This window comes from Hylobates moloch, unplaced genomic scaffold, assembly GCF_009828535.3.
Source record: "Hylobates moloch isolate HMO894 unplaced genomic scaffold, HMol_V3 SCAFFOLD_2, whole genome shotgun sequence".
NCBI lineage: Eukaryota > Metazoa > Chordata > Mammalia > Primates > Hylobatidae > Hylobates > Hylobates moloch.
In genome coordinates this window covers 11805447-11821439 of record NW_026652277.1, presented here as the reverse complement: position 1 = coordinate 11821439, position 15993 = coordinate 11805447, and the positions used below count along the sequence as shown (strand labels likewise).

At 45.7% G+C, this 15993-nt stretch overlaps 1 protein-coding gene across 3 annotated transcripts in view; it reads right to left on the bottom strand.

Moving 5' to 3' along the window:
- The window catches only part of DCLRE1C (DNA cross-link repair 1C), a 59227-nt gene that overhangs the window by 23900 nt on the left and 19334 nt on the right, over positions 1–15993 (bottom strand). For all 3 annotated transcript variants that reach the window (XM_032156300.2, XM_032156630.3, XM_032156551.2), the window contains 6 exons: positions 15616–15688; positions 15293–15433; positions 13777–13878; positions 8035–8171; positions 7082–7136; positions 3015–3103 (listed from right to left, as the gene is read on the bottom strand). In XM_032156300.2, coding sequence (XP_032012191.1) covers positions 3015–3103; positions 7082–7136; positions 8035–8171; positions 13777–13878; positions 15293–15433; positions 15616–15688 — 597 coding nt within the window. The remainder of the gene's footprint in view (positions 1–3014; positions 3104–7081; positions 7137–8034; positions 8172–13776; positions 13879–15292; positions 15434–15615; positions 15689–15993) is intronic.

The following is a 15993-nucleotide window of genomic DNA, read 5'->3' as shown; positions in this document are numbered from 1 at the left end:
AGGGAAATCACACAACTACTCTGGAGGATTGAAAAGCAGTTCTAAACTGATTTCATAGTTAAAAATCACTTTGACATAATAAAGTGGCAAATATAAGCAATTAAATGCAACCTGGTAGATGTTTATCCTACTGTTACATCAGTAGACTAAGGCAAAACTTAGATCTTTGCTCTTGCAATGCAAAAAAGCAGGTCCCTATCCTGAAAACCTATTAATACAGTGACATCCTCTGGCATTCGGGATACAGTATAACTAGCTGCTTCTCCTTCCCTGTTGAGTAGGGTTTACTTATATCTCACAGGAATCTCCACAAATTTATCTTGTCATTCTAGGTCCTTAGGCTGAAAGCTAAGACAAAGTGGAGATAAAATACAAAAGGCAGAGAAATAAGATTTGAAGACGTCCTACCCCTTTCGAAGGCCTCACTGCCAACTGCCTCCTCCTGGCAGATTCCGGGAAGCCTTTAGGATGATCTACAACATACCATTTGAACAGGGCCATGAAGTGCCCAACCCGAAACTTTTTTACAGCCACTTCCGTTTTATATCTTCGCCCCTGTTCCCACAGCTGTTCTCTGGATCCATCCCCTTCAACCTTTCCAGGAGTTCTGATCCATTTCTGTTTCTCTTTACATCATTTCAGCTATTCTCCTGGGATAACTTTTCAAAGTAAGGTCGTTTTCCCCCACCTACCTACAACAGAATCGTCTGCTAGAAATGAAGGATGGGGGCCAGGTGCGGTGGCTCATGCCTGGAATCCCAGCACTTTGGGAGGCCAAAGCCGGTGGATCATTTGAGGTCAGGAATTCAAGACCAGCCTGGCCAACATGGTGAGACCCCGTCTCTACTAAAAATACAAAAATTAGCCAGGTGTGGTCGTGGGCGCCTATAATCCCAACTACTCACAAGGCTTGAGGCAGGAGAATCACTTGAACCCAAGAAGTGGAGTTTGCAGTGAGCCGAGGTTGCACCACTGCACTCCAGCCTGGGTGACAGAGCCAGACTCTGTCTCAAAAAAAAAAAAAAAGGCAGGATGAGGAATGAATATGCATTTTAACAAGCACCTCAGCCGGGCGCAGTGGCTCACGCCTGTAATCCCAGCACTTTGGGAGGCCGAGGCGGGTGGGTCACGAGGTCAGGAGATCAAGACCATCCTGGCTAACATGGTGAAACCCTGTCTCTACTAAAAATACAAAAAATTAGCCGGGCGTGGTGGTGGGCACCTGTAGTCCCAGCTACTCGGGAGGCTGAGGCAGGAGAATGGTGTGAACCTGGGATGGGGAGCTTGCAGTGAGCTGAGATCTTGCCACTGCACTCCAACCTGGGTGACAGAGCAAGACTCCATCTCAAAAAAAGAAAAAAAAAAAAAAAACAAGCACCTCAAGTGATTCCTAAACACGTCCAAGTTTATGTATATTCAAGTTGAGTTCTACAGGCATATTTAAGTCTCAGCTATTTTAAGATCAAGCCTCCTGATTCTGTTGCCTCCTGTTGCCATCTTGTCTCTAACTTTCCCTTCACTGTCAAACTTTTTATATAGTCTGTCCTCAGTATTTTCCATTTACTCTCTTTTTACCCATTTCTCAACTGAAATCTGGCTTGTAACTCACAAGTCTACTGAATTGCTCTCACTGAGCACACACAAATGACCTAATTACCAAGGAAATGGGACACCTGGTAGTCCCCATATTATTTGACTTCTCAAGACACTCCATAGGCACCCTCTGCTTATGCTTCCCTTTGCTCTCATCCCACTGTCTGGGCCACTCTCTCCATCTTGGCCCAGCTCCTCCTCCTTCACTTCTCCCTTGAATGTGCTGCCCAGGGTTCTGGCCTCAGCTCTATGATCCCTCCTCCCACTCCTGGTGACTTCTTCTGTCCTCATGGTTTTAGTTCTCACCTGCACTGCCAGCTCCAAATCTGTGTCTCCAACCCAGACCTCTCTCCAGAGATTCTCCATCCTCCTTTCCATCGACATCTGCAAGCCTGGTCCTGCATATCCTCATCAGGGTCTGCGAAGCAGATTCCCTGACACGGGGCCTCATTCCTTCTGCACCCATCGAGTTTGTGTGCTGCCTTTGCACCCAGCCTCTCCATGAGACTGGAGCTCTGCTAGGACAGGGTGTGTCTTAGGCAACTTGGAACCCAAGCTCCATTCCCACCATATGGCTGGCACTAAAGAAATCATTCATGGGCCGGGTGCAGTGGCTCATGCCTGTAATCCCAACACTTTGGGAGGCTGAGACAGGTGCATCACTTGAGCTCGGGAGTTCGAGACCAGCCTGGTCAACATGGCAAAACCTTGTCTCTACTAAAAATACAAAAATTAGCCGAGCGTGATGGCGTTCACCTGTAGTCCCAGCTACTCGGGAGGCTGAGGCAGGAGAATCGCTTGAACCCAGGAGGTGGAGGTTGCAGTGAGCCGAGATCACGCCACTGCACTCCAGCCTGGGTGACAGAGTGAGAACCTGTCTTAAAAAAAAAAAAAATTCATTCATGAATGCATAAATGAAACCCAAAGAAGAGGTAAGAAAATGGTAATACGATAGTAAAAGACATCCATGAATACGACTGCACCTCTCCTTTGGCTTCAGTTATCCATTCAGTAGACACTTGACGACCTACTTGGCATGGTGCTAGGTGCTTTTCTTATACTATCTCCCTGTATTATCTCTTTCTTTTTTGAGAAGACCAACAAGTAGGTATCAATATTCCTATTTTGCTGATTCAGAATGACTAGCTCAGAGAAGTGATCTGACCAAGCTCACACTGCACTGTTAGTAAGTGGCGGAGCTGGGTTGCAACCCAGAAGAAGCTGACAGCACTACCTATGCCTTCTGCCACACTGTTGAACTAAAGGAAACACTCCAGGAAAAAATGGAAATGAGTATCAGTTCAGAAATGTCCCAACAGAAACAGATTCTAGATTTGTAAACATTCAGGCAAACTCTCCTTTGTGTCCTAGCCAAGAGCCACCAAGGGACACACCAAGTCCCACAACCAGTGACTACTCACATTTCAACAACTTTATCCATAGTTGTGCCAACTGGAATGACATTTGGATATGCGTTCACAGGACAGAGGTAGCTCAAGAAATCTTTAATCTAGAAAAAGGAAAATCACATAGATCAACGATCTCTACGATGAAACAGGTTGTTAGGGGAGATAAAGGGAGGCTGGGGAAAGAGAAGCAGAACTCTCTTATGGCTGTAGTTCTCAATGCTGACTGCACGTGGGGATCACCAGGGACCTCTTGGGAAAAAAATATCCAATGCCTGGGCCTCACTCCCAAAGATCTCCTGAACACTGAGTACTAGTGGGCCTAGAAATCAGTACATTTAAATGTTCCCCAGGTGATTTTGATCCACAGTAAGAGCTGAGAATCACCAATGGGACTCAAAGATTCTCTTTTTTTCTTTTTTTTTTTTTTTAAATATATTGCTTTCCTGTCCAAGAAGGTCAGTTGCTTATGTTTAACAAATCCCTTTTCAAATGAGTTAGAATTTAGCTGGGCATTAACTATAATATACACAAAAAACCAAGGTCTTAGAATTGCATTTCTTAGCTGGGCACAGTGGTACGTGTCTGTGGTCCCAGCTACTCAAGGCTGAGGCAGGAGGATTTGAGGCCAGCCTGGGCAACACAGAGAGACCCCATCTCCAAAAAAGAACAACAAAAGAATTGCACTTATTTACTCCTACAAATAATCATTAACGATGCCAAGAGAATTACACCTTTGGGGTTACTTGATTTGTTCAAATGGTTCATTCTCACTGGGCAGAACACCATGCATTGGTCACTGATTCCAGGGAAAGATCCAAACACTGCCCATTGTATCTTGGTGTCGGAGTCACCAAGGAAAACACAATGCTGTCAAGCACTGGATGGAGCAATGCTTCACTTACTGAGAACAGACCAAGCAAGATCACATCCAACAATGTGCCCTGGTCCCCAGTGGCCAGCGTGTCTCTCCCTGCAGCCAACACAGGGCAACCTGCCTACATGCAACCCTCTCCTGCCACACAGGAAGGAACCCCCATCATGCTGTCTGAAATAAGGACAGCTGGGGTGTGCCTAAGGGCCATTGACGCACAGGCTTAAGTAGAACAAAGGGACACACATCAAATACGAAGCAGAGAAAGATGTTTCCACACAAGGCGCTGAGGTGCCGCAGGCTTTGTGCTCACGCTATGGGGAGCGCTCGCTCTCTCTCCCTCAATAAGGAAGTGTCCCATTCTTATGTGGCCAGTGAGGGTTGAAAGACTGCACATAGACTGCCTCTCCCAATGATTAATTCTAAACAAACAATTACATGCAAAAACTTCATGAATACCTTGACTTTTTGCAAAGTTCATAATGCTAAACAGGAACTCTGTCACTATTCCTCAAAACATCTCTACAACCTAGAGGAACTTCAGCTTTGTCTCTTATTAGACATTGGTGAGCTTGTGATCTCAGTCAAGTTACCTAATGTCTCTAATTTTAGATTCGTCATTTAAAAGTATAAATGAGATTATGCATATGAAGTGCTTAGCTTGGTATCTGGTGAAACAGTCAATAAAATCATCCAGGCCGGGCGCAGTGGCTCACACCTGTAATCCCAGCACTTACGGAGGCCGAGCTGGGTGGATCACAAGGTCAGGAGTTCGAGACCAACCTGGCTAACACGGCGAATCCCTGTCTCTACTAAAAATACAAAAAATTAGCTGGGCGTGGTGGTGGGCACCTGTAGTCCCAGCTACTCAGGAGGTTGAGGCAGGAGAATGGCGTGAACCCAGGAGGCAGAGGTTGCAGTGAGCCGAGATCACACCACTGCACTCCATCCAGCCTGGGCAATAGAGCGAGACTCCGTCTCAAAAAAATAAATAAAAATAAAAAAATTTTTACAAAAAGTATCCATTACTAAGTTGATAATGAGAACACAAAGACTTTTATGCCCTTCTGCAAATGGACAGACTAGAACCCAATGTAATTATTAGTATCCCACCAAATTGAAAGAGGCAGGAAGCCAAGAATTGCCAATAACTCTACATAAAAATAAAAGTCTACTATAAGACGGGGGAAAGGCAGGAAGATCTATTCTTTAGATAGTTTTCACAAACAGTATCTTTTGTACCTTCACAGTAGGCATGCAAATAGAAACCATTACCTGCCCGCCCAACATCTATTTGATTTGCACAAAGTTGAGGCTAGTAGAAATCTGAGACTTTTGAAGGGAATAAAGGACAAAAAAAAAAAGTCAAGCCTATACCAGAAATGGTTCACCACTACTCAGAGATGAAATGGCCCCAAGGAGATAAGAGACACCCAATAAAGGAGCACCCCCTCTCACTTATGTAAGTTGACTCCCTTTTATCAAATGCCTGCCTTAAAATAAGGCATCAATACAGCCAATTCTCTTTATTGGCAGTAGTTACACTCTATAAATTATAGTCACCATAAATGCTGAATTAGCAAATACTGAGCCATTGCTGCTAGGGAAAATACAGGGTTCCTGCCATCCTTTGGTGACATCGTTTTCATCAGCCAATTAATACATAACCTTGTTTTCTGTGTGTTTCTGTTGAAAGACACCTCATTTAATAGATACTTTGATTCATTAACATTGAACTCATGGTCAATAGCCCTGTAACTCATGTCTATCTAACATACATATTTTCTCTAGAAGCCACGTTACAGTCTTCCTGTGCTTAGGAACACTGGATAGGACTTCAGTACTATGATTGGTCACCATTTAAATAAGATCACCAACAAAAAGCACAAAAATATGAAAAACATTGCACTTAATAGATGGCAAAAAGGTAACTTTCGATATGGTTTGGCTGTGTCCCTACCCAAATCTCATCTTGAACTGTAGTTTCCATTATCCCCATGTGTCGGAGGGACCGGTGGGAGGCAACTGAATCACAGGGGTGGCTACCTCCATACTGTTGTAATGATAGTTCTCACGAGATCTGATGGTTTTATAAGGGACTTTTCCCCACCTTCACTCTGCACTTCTTGCTGCCGCCATGTGAAGAAGGATGTGTTTGCTATGATTGTAAATTTCCTGAGGCCTCCCCAGCCCGGCGGAAATGTGAGTCAATTAAACCTCTTTCCTTTATAAATTACCCAGTCTGGGGCATGTCCTTAGAGCAGCAGGAGAACAGACTGATACACTTGTTGACAGAATAAGAGCTGAAAGAAGGCAGAGCGTTGCCTTGTTCTACCTGAGCTGAGAATGTGCACGTCAGGTGACTCAAAATTTTCACCACTCTCCACAAGTCCACAAATGATCACAAAAGCACTGTAAATATTGATGTTGAGGTCACAGGTCAGTTTCAGTGGGTAGGCCAACACATAAAAATAGAAGCCACGTTTGGGAGGCCAAGGCGCGTGGATCACGAGGTCAGGAGATCGAGACCACGGTGAAACCCTGTCTCTAGTGAAAATACAAAAAATTAGCTGGGTGCGGTGGCAGGCCCCTGTAGTCCCAGCTACTTGGGAGGCTGAGGCAGGAGAATGGCGTGAACCCGGGAGGCAGAGCTTGCAGTGAGCCGAGATCGCACCACTGCACTCCAGCCTGGGCAACAGCGAGACTCTGTCTCAAAAAAAAAAAAAAAAAAATAGAAGCCATGAAGCCAGGCACAGCAACTTACACGTGTAACCCAGCACTTTGGGAGGCCAAGGCAGGCGGATTACCTGACGTCAGTTCAAAACCAGCCTGGCCAATGTGGTAAAACCCTGTCTCTGCTAAAAATACAAAAATTTAAGCCAGGCATGGTGGTAGGCACCTGTAGTCCCAGCTACTCAGGAGGCTGAGGCAGGAGAATCACCTGAACCCAGGAGGCAGAGGTTGCAGTGAGCCAAGAACACACCACTGCACCCCAACCTGGGCAACAGAGTAAAACACTGTCTCAACCAAAAAAAAAAAAAAAAAATCCGTGAATAAGGAGGATCAACTGCATTTAGGAAAAAAAACTAAAAGGAAATGAAACTTATGTAGAAACAGAGATGCTTCTGAGAGTCAGGGGACTACTGTCAACTACCAAGGCTGCAGAACACTGAGCAATAAGGGTTATGAGTACACAGGATCCTCTTACCTCACTGTAGGAGGAGTGAAAAGAAAAACAAGCTCTGTATGAACTCTCTCCAGTCCTAAAGGGAAATGAAAACACAAAATAAAAAGATCACTGAGCAAAACTAAAACTAAGCGAAGCTGGCCCTTCTCATTTAGGCTATTCTAGCATGAAACCACTCTGATGGGCTTGCTTCAGCAGCACGTGTCCTGAAATCACCCTAAATCAGGAATTTCTTCTTGGGATAGCAGGGAACCTTTTCCAGAAGTGGAAACCTGTTGTAGACCGCATGTGGTGGCTCAGGCCTATAATCCCAGCACTTTGGGAGGCCGAGGTGCACGGATTGCCTAAGCTCAGGAGTTCGAGACCAGCCTAGCCAACATGGTGAAACTCTGTCTCTACTGAAAACACAAAAAGTTAGCTCAGCACGGTGGTAGTGCACGCCTGTAATCCCAGCTACTAGTGAGGCTGAGGCAGGAGAATCACTTGTACCAGGAGGCAGAGGAGTGAGCTGAGATCACACCACTTCATTCCAGCCTGGGTGACAAAGTGAGATTATGTCTCCAAAAAAAAGGAAAGGGAGAGAGGGAGGGACGGACCTCTTGCAGATATTCTGAACAGCCAAAGTTAAGGAAATGGTGCTAAAACATTGTGATCATTATAGTCACTCCTCTACTCCACCAAGGGTTCTGTTCTGTATGACATCAATTTCTTACTCTTAGCCAAGCACTCAGATGCCTTCGGTCTCCAACCATCTCATCAGCCTATCCAGAGGGAACCTCAGGATACACCAGCTGATGGGAGTGTAACTGGTTTGGGAGTAGCATCCCCTCCATTTAAATAAAATTTAAATTTAAGAAATTAATTATAATATACAATTATATTCTTGGGCTTAGGCTAGACTGTGCTTAAATGAAATTAAATCAGACAATTTACTCAAAGTTTCTCTCAGAAGACCTATGACATTGCTTTCTTACCTCACAATTACATTTGTTTTTCTGCTTCTTTCTCCAAACCACATGGTGGATGGCTTAATGCTGATTATGTGGAGTGGAATTCTATTTCTGGAAGTAATTCCACAGGGTAATTTGCTCCACTGAAAATATTCCTCTGCCTAAAAAAGATAAAAAGCATAGAAAAACAGTTCTACATTTTCTACAAATCTGTTGTAGGCAGAGTCTCAAAAACAAAAGTAAAGAAGTTTCCAGACATGAAAACAACAACAACAACAACAAAACAATGTAGACATGAAGAAACAATCAGATAATTCCAAATTGGGGAATATTCTGCAAAACAACTGGGCTGGACTCTTCAAAACCATCAATGTGAAGACAGAAGCAAAAGGCTGGACAAACGATCTATATCAAAGGAGACCCTTTAGGCCTGAATGAACGTAATACATGACCCTCAAATAAATCCTGGATGCCCCTGTCCCCCTATTCTACAAGCTATAAAGGACACTATGGGAAGAACTGGGAACATCTGAACATGGACTGTGTAACAGCTAATAGTACTATATCAACACAAAATGTCCTGAGGAAGGGTATTGTGGTTATACAGGAAAATGTTCTTATTCTCAAGAGGAGAATGGGGTGGATTTGGGGTGACATACCATGGAGTCTGTAACTTTACTCTCAATTGGTTTGGAGTGGGGAGTTGGTTATACATACAGAGACAGAGGAAGAGAGGTGCAAAGTGGTGGCAACCCAGCAAATCCAAACGAAGGGTGTATAGGTGTTCTTTTTTATTTTAGACAGAGTCTCGCTTTGTCACTCAGGCTGGAGTGTGGTGGTGCCAACTCAACTCACTAAAACTTCTGCCTCCTGGGTTCAAGCAATTCTCATGTGTCATCCTCCCAAGTAGCTGAAATTATAAGCACACACCACCACACCCAGCTAAATTTTCTATTTTTAGTTACAGGGTGTCACCATGTTGGCTGGGCTGGTCTCGAACTCCTGACCTCAAGAGATCTGCCCGCCTTGGCACCCTAAACTGTTGGAATTACAGGCGAGAGCCACTGGGCCCAGACCCTTGTACCAGTCTTACAACTTTACTGTTTAAAAAGTTTTCAGGGCCGGGCGTGGTGGCTCATGCCTATAATCCCAGCACTCTGGGAGGCTGAGGCAGGTGGATCACTTGAGGTCAGGAGTCCAAGACCAGTTTGACCAACATGGTGAAACCCTGTCTCTACTAAAAATACAAAACTAGCCAGGCATGGTGGCGCATACCTGTAATTCCAACTACTTGGGAAGCTGAGGCGGGAGAATCGCTTGAACCTGGGAGGTGGAGGTTGCGGTGAGTCCAGATTGCACCACTGCACTCCAGCCTGGACAACAGAGCGAAACTCCATCTCAAAAAAACCTTTTTTTTTTTTAAATTAAAAAAAAAAAAAAAAGATTTCAGCCTGGGCAATATAGTGGGATTCCATCTCTACAAAAAACTTTAAAAATTAGCCAGGTGGGTGGTACACACCTGCAGTCCCAGCTATTCAGGAGGCTGAGGCAGGAAGATCACTTGAGCCTGGTGGGGTCGAGGCTACAGTGAGCAATGATTGCACAACTGCACTCCAGCCTGGGTGACAGAGCAAGACTGTATAAAATAAATTCATTAATTCAAATTAAAAAGTTTTCAAAATAAATTTGGAAAGAAAAAAACTAACAAATACAAGTGTTTTCAAAAGGTTGAAAAATAATGGGACGACTTTTCCAAAGGCATTATTTTTAAATCCAGAACCTTCCAAACCATTAACATTCCATCCCACTCAAATTTCTTTGGGGTGCCTTTGGTGGTGTTTCTTAGGAAGCTGCAGATTAGAGTTAAGAGTGGACTCTATGAGCTGTGGACCTACCTGTTAGTATTCTAAAGGGGTACGTGATCTAAAAAATCTTTTAGCTTCCTTGCTTCCTTCCTTCCTTCTTGCTTCCTTCCTTCCTCCCTTCCTTCCTTCTTGCTTTCTTCTTTCTTTTCTTCCCTCTGTGGCCCAGGCTGGAGTACACTCGGCTCGCTGCAGACTCCCTGCGTCCAGCTCCCGTGATTCTCCTGCCCTGGCCTGCGGGCTGCCTGGGATTGCCGGCGCGCACCACCATCTCTCCCTGGTTTTTCTCCTTTGGCTGGAGGCGCGGTTTCGCCATATCGGCCATGCTGGTCTCCAGCTCCTGACCTCGAGTGGTCTGCCCGCCTCGGCCCCCCGAGGTGCTGGGACTGCAGACGGAGGCTCGCTCACTCGGTGCTCGGTGTTGCCCGGGCTGGAGTGCGGTGGCGTGGTCTTGGCTCGCTGCAGCCTCCGCCTCCCAGCCGCCTGCCTTGGCCTCCCAGGGTGCTGGGATTGCAGCCTCTGCCCGGCTGCAGCCTCTGCCCGTGTGGGAGGTGGGCAGCGTCTCTGCCTGGCCGCCCATCATCTGGGTTATGAGGAACTCCTCTGCCCCGCCGCCCCGTCTGGGAAGAAGTGAGGAGCGCCTCTGCCCGGCCGCCCCGTCTGGGATGTGAGGAGCACCTCTGCCCGGCCGCCCCGTCTGGGAAGTGAGGAGCGCCTCTGCCCGGCTGCCCCTTCTGGGATGTGAGGAGCACCTCTGCCCGACCGCCCCGTCTGGGAAGTGAGGAGCGCCTCTGCACGGCCGCTCCATCTGGAAAGTGAGGAGCGCCTCTGCCTGGTTGCCCCGTCTGGGATGTGGGGAGCACCTCTGCCCGGCCGCCCCGTCTGGGAGGTCTACCACAGAGGCCAGAAGCAATGTGGGGGCTGGACGTGGTGGCTCACGCCTGTAGTCCCAGCACTCTGGGAGGCCGAGGCAGGTTGATCACTTGAGGCTAGGAGTTCGAGACCAGCCTGGCCAACATGGTGAAACATATGAAAAATACAACTGACAAACCAACCAACCAAGCGACAACAACACAGGTCTACCCTGGAGTCATACTCTAATTTTTTCTATTTTCCTCCCTTTCTGATCCTTTATCCCACTTTCTTTTTCTTCCTTTTCCTTCTCCTTCTTCTTTGTCAAATAGAGGATTGAGTTATTATCATTGATCCATACAAAGTCCCTCTCTCATTTATTTTCTTTAATTCCCACCCCCCATTTCTATTCCTCGTCTTCCCATGTGCAACCTTCCTAATATGTTTGATATGCATCTTTTTGTTTGTATGTACTTTTAGAAAATGTTTATTGTTTTGTGTGCAAAAAAAAAAAAAATCTTTTAAGCAGCCAGAAATAGCATCTCAAGGAAAGTAGCCCTGACAGCAAAGGAATTACTACTTAAGCTACTTTGTGGGATGGGAGAAAATTCACAGTAAAAAGAAACTCACCAATTAAAAGATTTATGGGGCAAGGGGCCCAATACTGAGTCCAACAGAAAAAGGGACAGAAAGGTTTATGTTTTATTTATTTACTTGAGATGGGGTTTCACTCTGTCACCCAGGTTGGAGTGCACTGGTACAATCTTGGCTTACTGCAACCTCCACCTCCCAAACTCAAGCAATTCTCCCACCTCAGCTTCCTATCTGGGACTCCAGGCATGCACCACCACACTCAGCATTTTTTCTCTTTTTTGGATTTTTTGTAGAGACGGGGTTTCGCCACGTTGCCCAGGCTGGTCTCGAACTCCTAGACTCAAGCGATCCACCTGCCTTGGCCTCCCAAAGTGCTGGGATTACAGATGTGCACCACAAGTTTATGGGTTTTGTTTTTTTTGAGGCAAAGCCTTGCTCTGTCACCCAGACTGGAGTGCAGTGGTGCCATCTTGGCTCACTGCAACCTCCGCCTCCCAAGTTCAAGCGATTCTCATGCCTCAGCCTCCCTAGTAGCTAGAGCTACAGGCACGCACCACCATGCCCGGCTAATTTTTTTGTTTTTTACTAGAGACGCTGGGCAGGCTGGTTTCAAACTCCTGACCTCGAGTGATCCACACGCCTCGGCCTCTTAAAGCGCTAGGATTACAGGCATGAGCCACCGCACCCAGCCGGTTTATGTTTTATGTATACATTTTTATCCATCCAAGAATCCACTGGACGTGTGTGTATATGTGAATATATATGTGTATTTATATGAGCATAAACGCACACAAAGTGAAGAAACTAATCCCTGAATGCAACATAGAATATGCAGCTCACCAATCAGCAAAAATAATTTACACTGCAGCTCTCACAGTGGCCTAAAGGAAAACATTCCATGCTGTGGATCAGAATTCTCTCTTTGAAATTATGCTTTATCGTAAGGGCTAAGCAACTAGGCTTTTGGCTGATGGAACCATTATTACTACCACAATCGTGATCTAAATGGATAAATGCAATGTTTACTTTAAGAATTAGACAGGATTTAATGCTAAGGTATTTTAAAATTTAGAGAAAAATAATGATCACTCAAACCACTACATTTAAAGATCACTAATTAGCCTTAATAATTTTAATCAAAACAACATTTTTTAAATCAAATTCAAAATGAAAGTCTTGTACTCAGCGTTTGACAAGAGAAGGAGGTTCTGTGTTGGCATTAGAAAACGAATGAGGCTGGGCGTGGTGGCTCATGCCTGTAATCCCAGCACTTTGGGAGGCCAAGGTGGGTGGTTACGAGGTTAGGAGTTCGAGACCAGCCAGGCCAATATGGTGAAACCCTGTCTCTACTAAAAATACAAAAATTAGCCGGGTGTGGTGGCAGGAGCCTGTAATCTCAGCTACTCGGGAGGCAGAGGCAAGAGAATCACTTGAATCTGGGAGGCGGAGGTTGCAGTGAGCCGAGAAGACGCCATTGCACTCCAGCCCGGGCGTGGTGGTGCATGCCTGTAATCCCAGCTACAGAGGAGGCTGAGGCAGGAGAATCGCTTCAACCCAGGAGGCGGAGGTTGCAGTGAGAAGAGATGGCGCTACTGCACTCCAACCTGGGCAACAGAGCAAGGCTCATCTCAAAAATAAATAAATCAATCAATAAAATTACAAAAATTAGCCAGAAGTCATGGTGCATGTCGGTGGTCCCAGCTACATAGGAGGCTAAGGCAGGAGAATCACTTGAACCTCGGAGATGGAGACTGCAGTGAGCCAAGAGTGGGCCACTGCACTCCAGTCTGGCCAGCAGAATGAGAATGTCTCAAAATATATAAATACATACATAAGTAGCACAAATGTTTAAGTTATAAGCTATAACATATTACTGATTTCATTACAAAGAAATTTGAATTATCAAACGTGTATGAATAGATTTCATTAGAAAACTACAAAGATCTGGCCGGGTGCGGTGGCTCATGACTGTAATCCCAGCACTTTGGGAGGCCGAGGCAGGCGGATCACAAGGTCAGCAGATCAAGACCATCCTGGCAAACATGGTGAAACCTCGTCTCCACTAAAAATAAAAAATTAGCCGGGCGTGGTGGCGGGCGCCTGTAGTCCCAGCTACTCAGGAGGTTGAGGCAGGAGAAGAGCGTGAACCCAGGAGGCGGAGCTTGCAGTGAGCCTAGATCACGCCACTGCACTCCAGCCTGTGTGACAGAGGGAGACTCCATCTCAAAAAAAAAAAAAAAAAAAAAAACCATACAGATCTGTGTCTATTTAACTAATGATGAAAAGTGTGGTCATGGAATATGGCAATGTACAGTTCCATGACCTTGAGCTAACAAGTTAGGATTGCAGCCTCAGGTTTTACATCTGTAAAACGAAGAGCCTATAAATGGAAGTCCTGACCTTTCTTCTTTTTCATAGATTACACAAACAATACAAGAGGAATCACTTACACACGTACCTTGGGATGCCGGCATGCATGGATCTGAGTGTCGCGGTCTGTCGTGAGATGATGAAGGATGTCAGGCATGTTCCTAAACATGTCTAGCTTATTCACATGAACCTAAGGCAAATAATACGTACATGCAAATTATTTGAAATGTATTTCCTATAAATTGTTCAAGGTTAATTATTCAGGGCAAAACACCCAGTTAGTGAATTAACCCTCTCTTCTTTCTTGAAAAGCAGTTTTTGGCTATTTCAGTGCACTCTGGTATTCTGCCAGGATGTCAACAGGCCAGGATCACTGCCATCGCTGACGGCAATGAAAAATCACAGAGACTTGGCTCAGGGATGTCATTTAATGATGTTAATATTGTCCTTCAGTCCTTCAAGAGAAAGTCAATTAATATTCCTTGTACACCTACTGTGTGTCGAGCTTAATTCTAAATGCTGGGAATAGAGCAGTAATCCACACAGACAAAAACAATCAAGAATCATCTACCATCGGCCAGGTGCCGTGGCTTATGCCTATATTCCCACCACTTTGGGAGGCGGAGGCCAGTGGATCACTTGAGGTCAGGGGTTCGAGACCAGCCTGACCAACGTGCTGAAGCCCCATCTCTACTAAAAATACAAAAATTAGCCAGGTGTGGTGGCTCAGGCCTGTAATCCAAGCTACTCGGGAGGCTGAGGCAAGAGAATCACTTGAACCCAGGAGGTGGAGGTTGCAGTGAACTGAGACCGTGCCACTGCACTCCAGCCTGGGCAACATAGCAAGACAGTCTCAAAAAAAAAAAAAAAAAAAAAAAATCAAGAATCATCTTAAAGGCATACACATGATGTGCAACAGAGGAGCATGTACTGCAAACAATCCACTCCCATATCTCCTCGTTCACATTTATTTTCAATGCGGGTCACAATCCCTAAATTTATTTCATGACCCAATGTTTGGGAAAAATACTTTGTCTATGGGGCATTTCACTGAAGGCTCTTGTAAGCCATTTGGGCTTCTGTCAATTTTCTCCCATGAGGATGTAACTAAACTAAGATGATATATTACTTCAGAGGGCCTGCCAACCACTGCTGCAGACATGTCTTGATAGGGTGCTTCCATCTGTCACTGTTTGCAGATGACAAACAGTGGGGGGCGAGAAGGGGGAGGAAAGGTGAGCTGGGAGGATGGAAGGGAGCAAGAGAAAAGAATGAACAGGCTGGGAGCGCTGGCTCACGCCTATAATCCCAGCACTTTGGGAGGCTAAGGCAGGCAGATCACTTGAGGTCAGGAGATCAAGACCAGCCTGGCCAACATGGCGAAACCTCGTCTCCACTAAAAACACAAAAATTAGCCAGGCATGGTGGCTCACGCCTGTAATCCCAGCTACCCAGGAGGCTGAGCCAGGAGAAATGCTTGAACCCGGGAGGTGGAAGTTGCAGTGAGCTGAGGTCGTGTCACTGCACTACAGCCTGGGCAACATAGCAAGACTCCGTCTCAAAAAGAAAAAAAAAAAGAAAAAAAGAATGAACAGTCACCATACCTGGACTCCTAATTCTTCACTAAGGTTGGTGAACAAATATTCATAGCCATAAGCTGCTTTGCAGTTCAGCCACACAACATGGTACGGGCTCCGAGTGATCCAGCTTCGAACCAGCTCTAAGATTCCACTTAAACACTCCTCCTAGACAGGATTTTAAAGAGACGTTTAACAGGTAGACAGCCACACATAGCCTTTTCCTTCCCAACATTCCCTGGTACTCACACCTACGGGGACAGTTAGCTTATGACCTGTCATCCTACAAACTTCCTACTAAAAACACCGGCACACCCAGATGATAACCCTGTTCCTCCAGGCAGACTTACCCGACTTGGAATTTGGTAAAATCTTGGATCGCAGAACGTAGTATCTAAATATACACTCTGGATGTCTTTGACTCTGAAAAGAAGAAAAAAAATTGATGTTAGCCATCCAATGGGATATAAATTATGTGTAACTGTTTTTGTGTTTTAAGATGGAGTTTCACTCTGTTGCCCAGGCTGAAGTGCAGTGGCACCATGTCTGCTCACTGCCACCTCCTCCAGCTCCTGGGTTCAAGCAATTCTCCCGCCTCAGCCTCCCAAGTATCTGGGATCACGGGTGTGCGCCACCACACCTGGCTAATTTTTGTACTTTTTAGTAGAGACGGGGTTTCACCATGTTGACCAGGCTGGTCCCGAACTCCTGGCCTCAAGTGATCCACC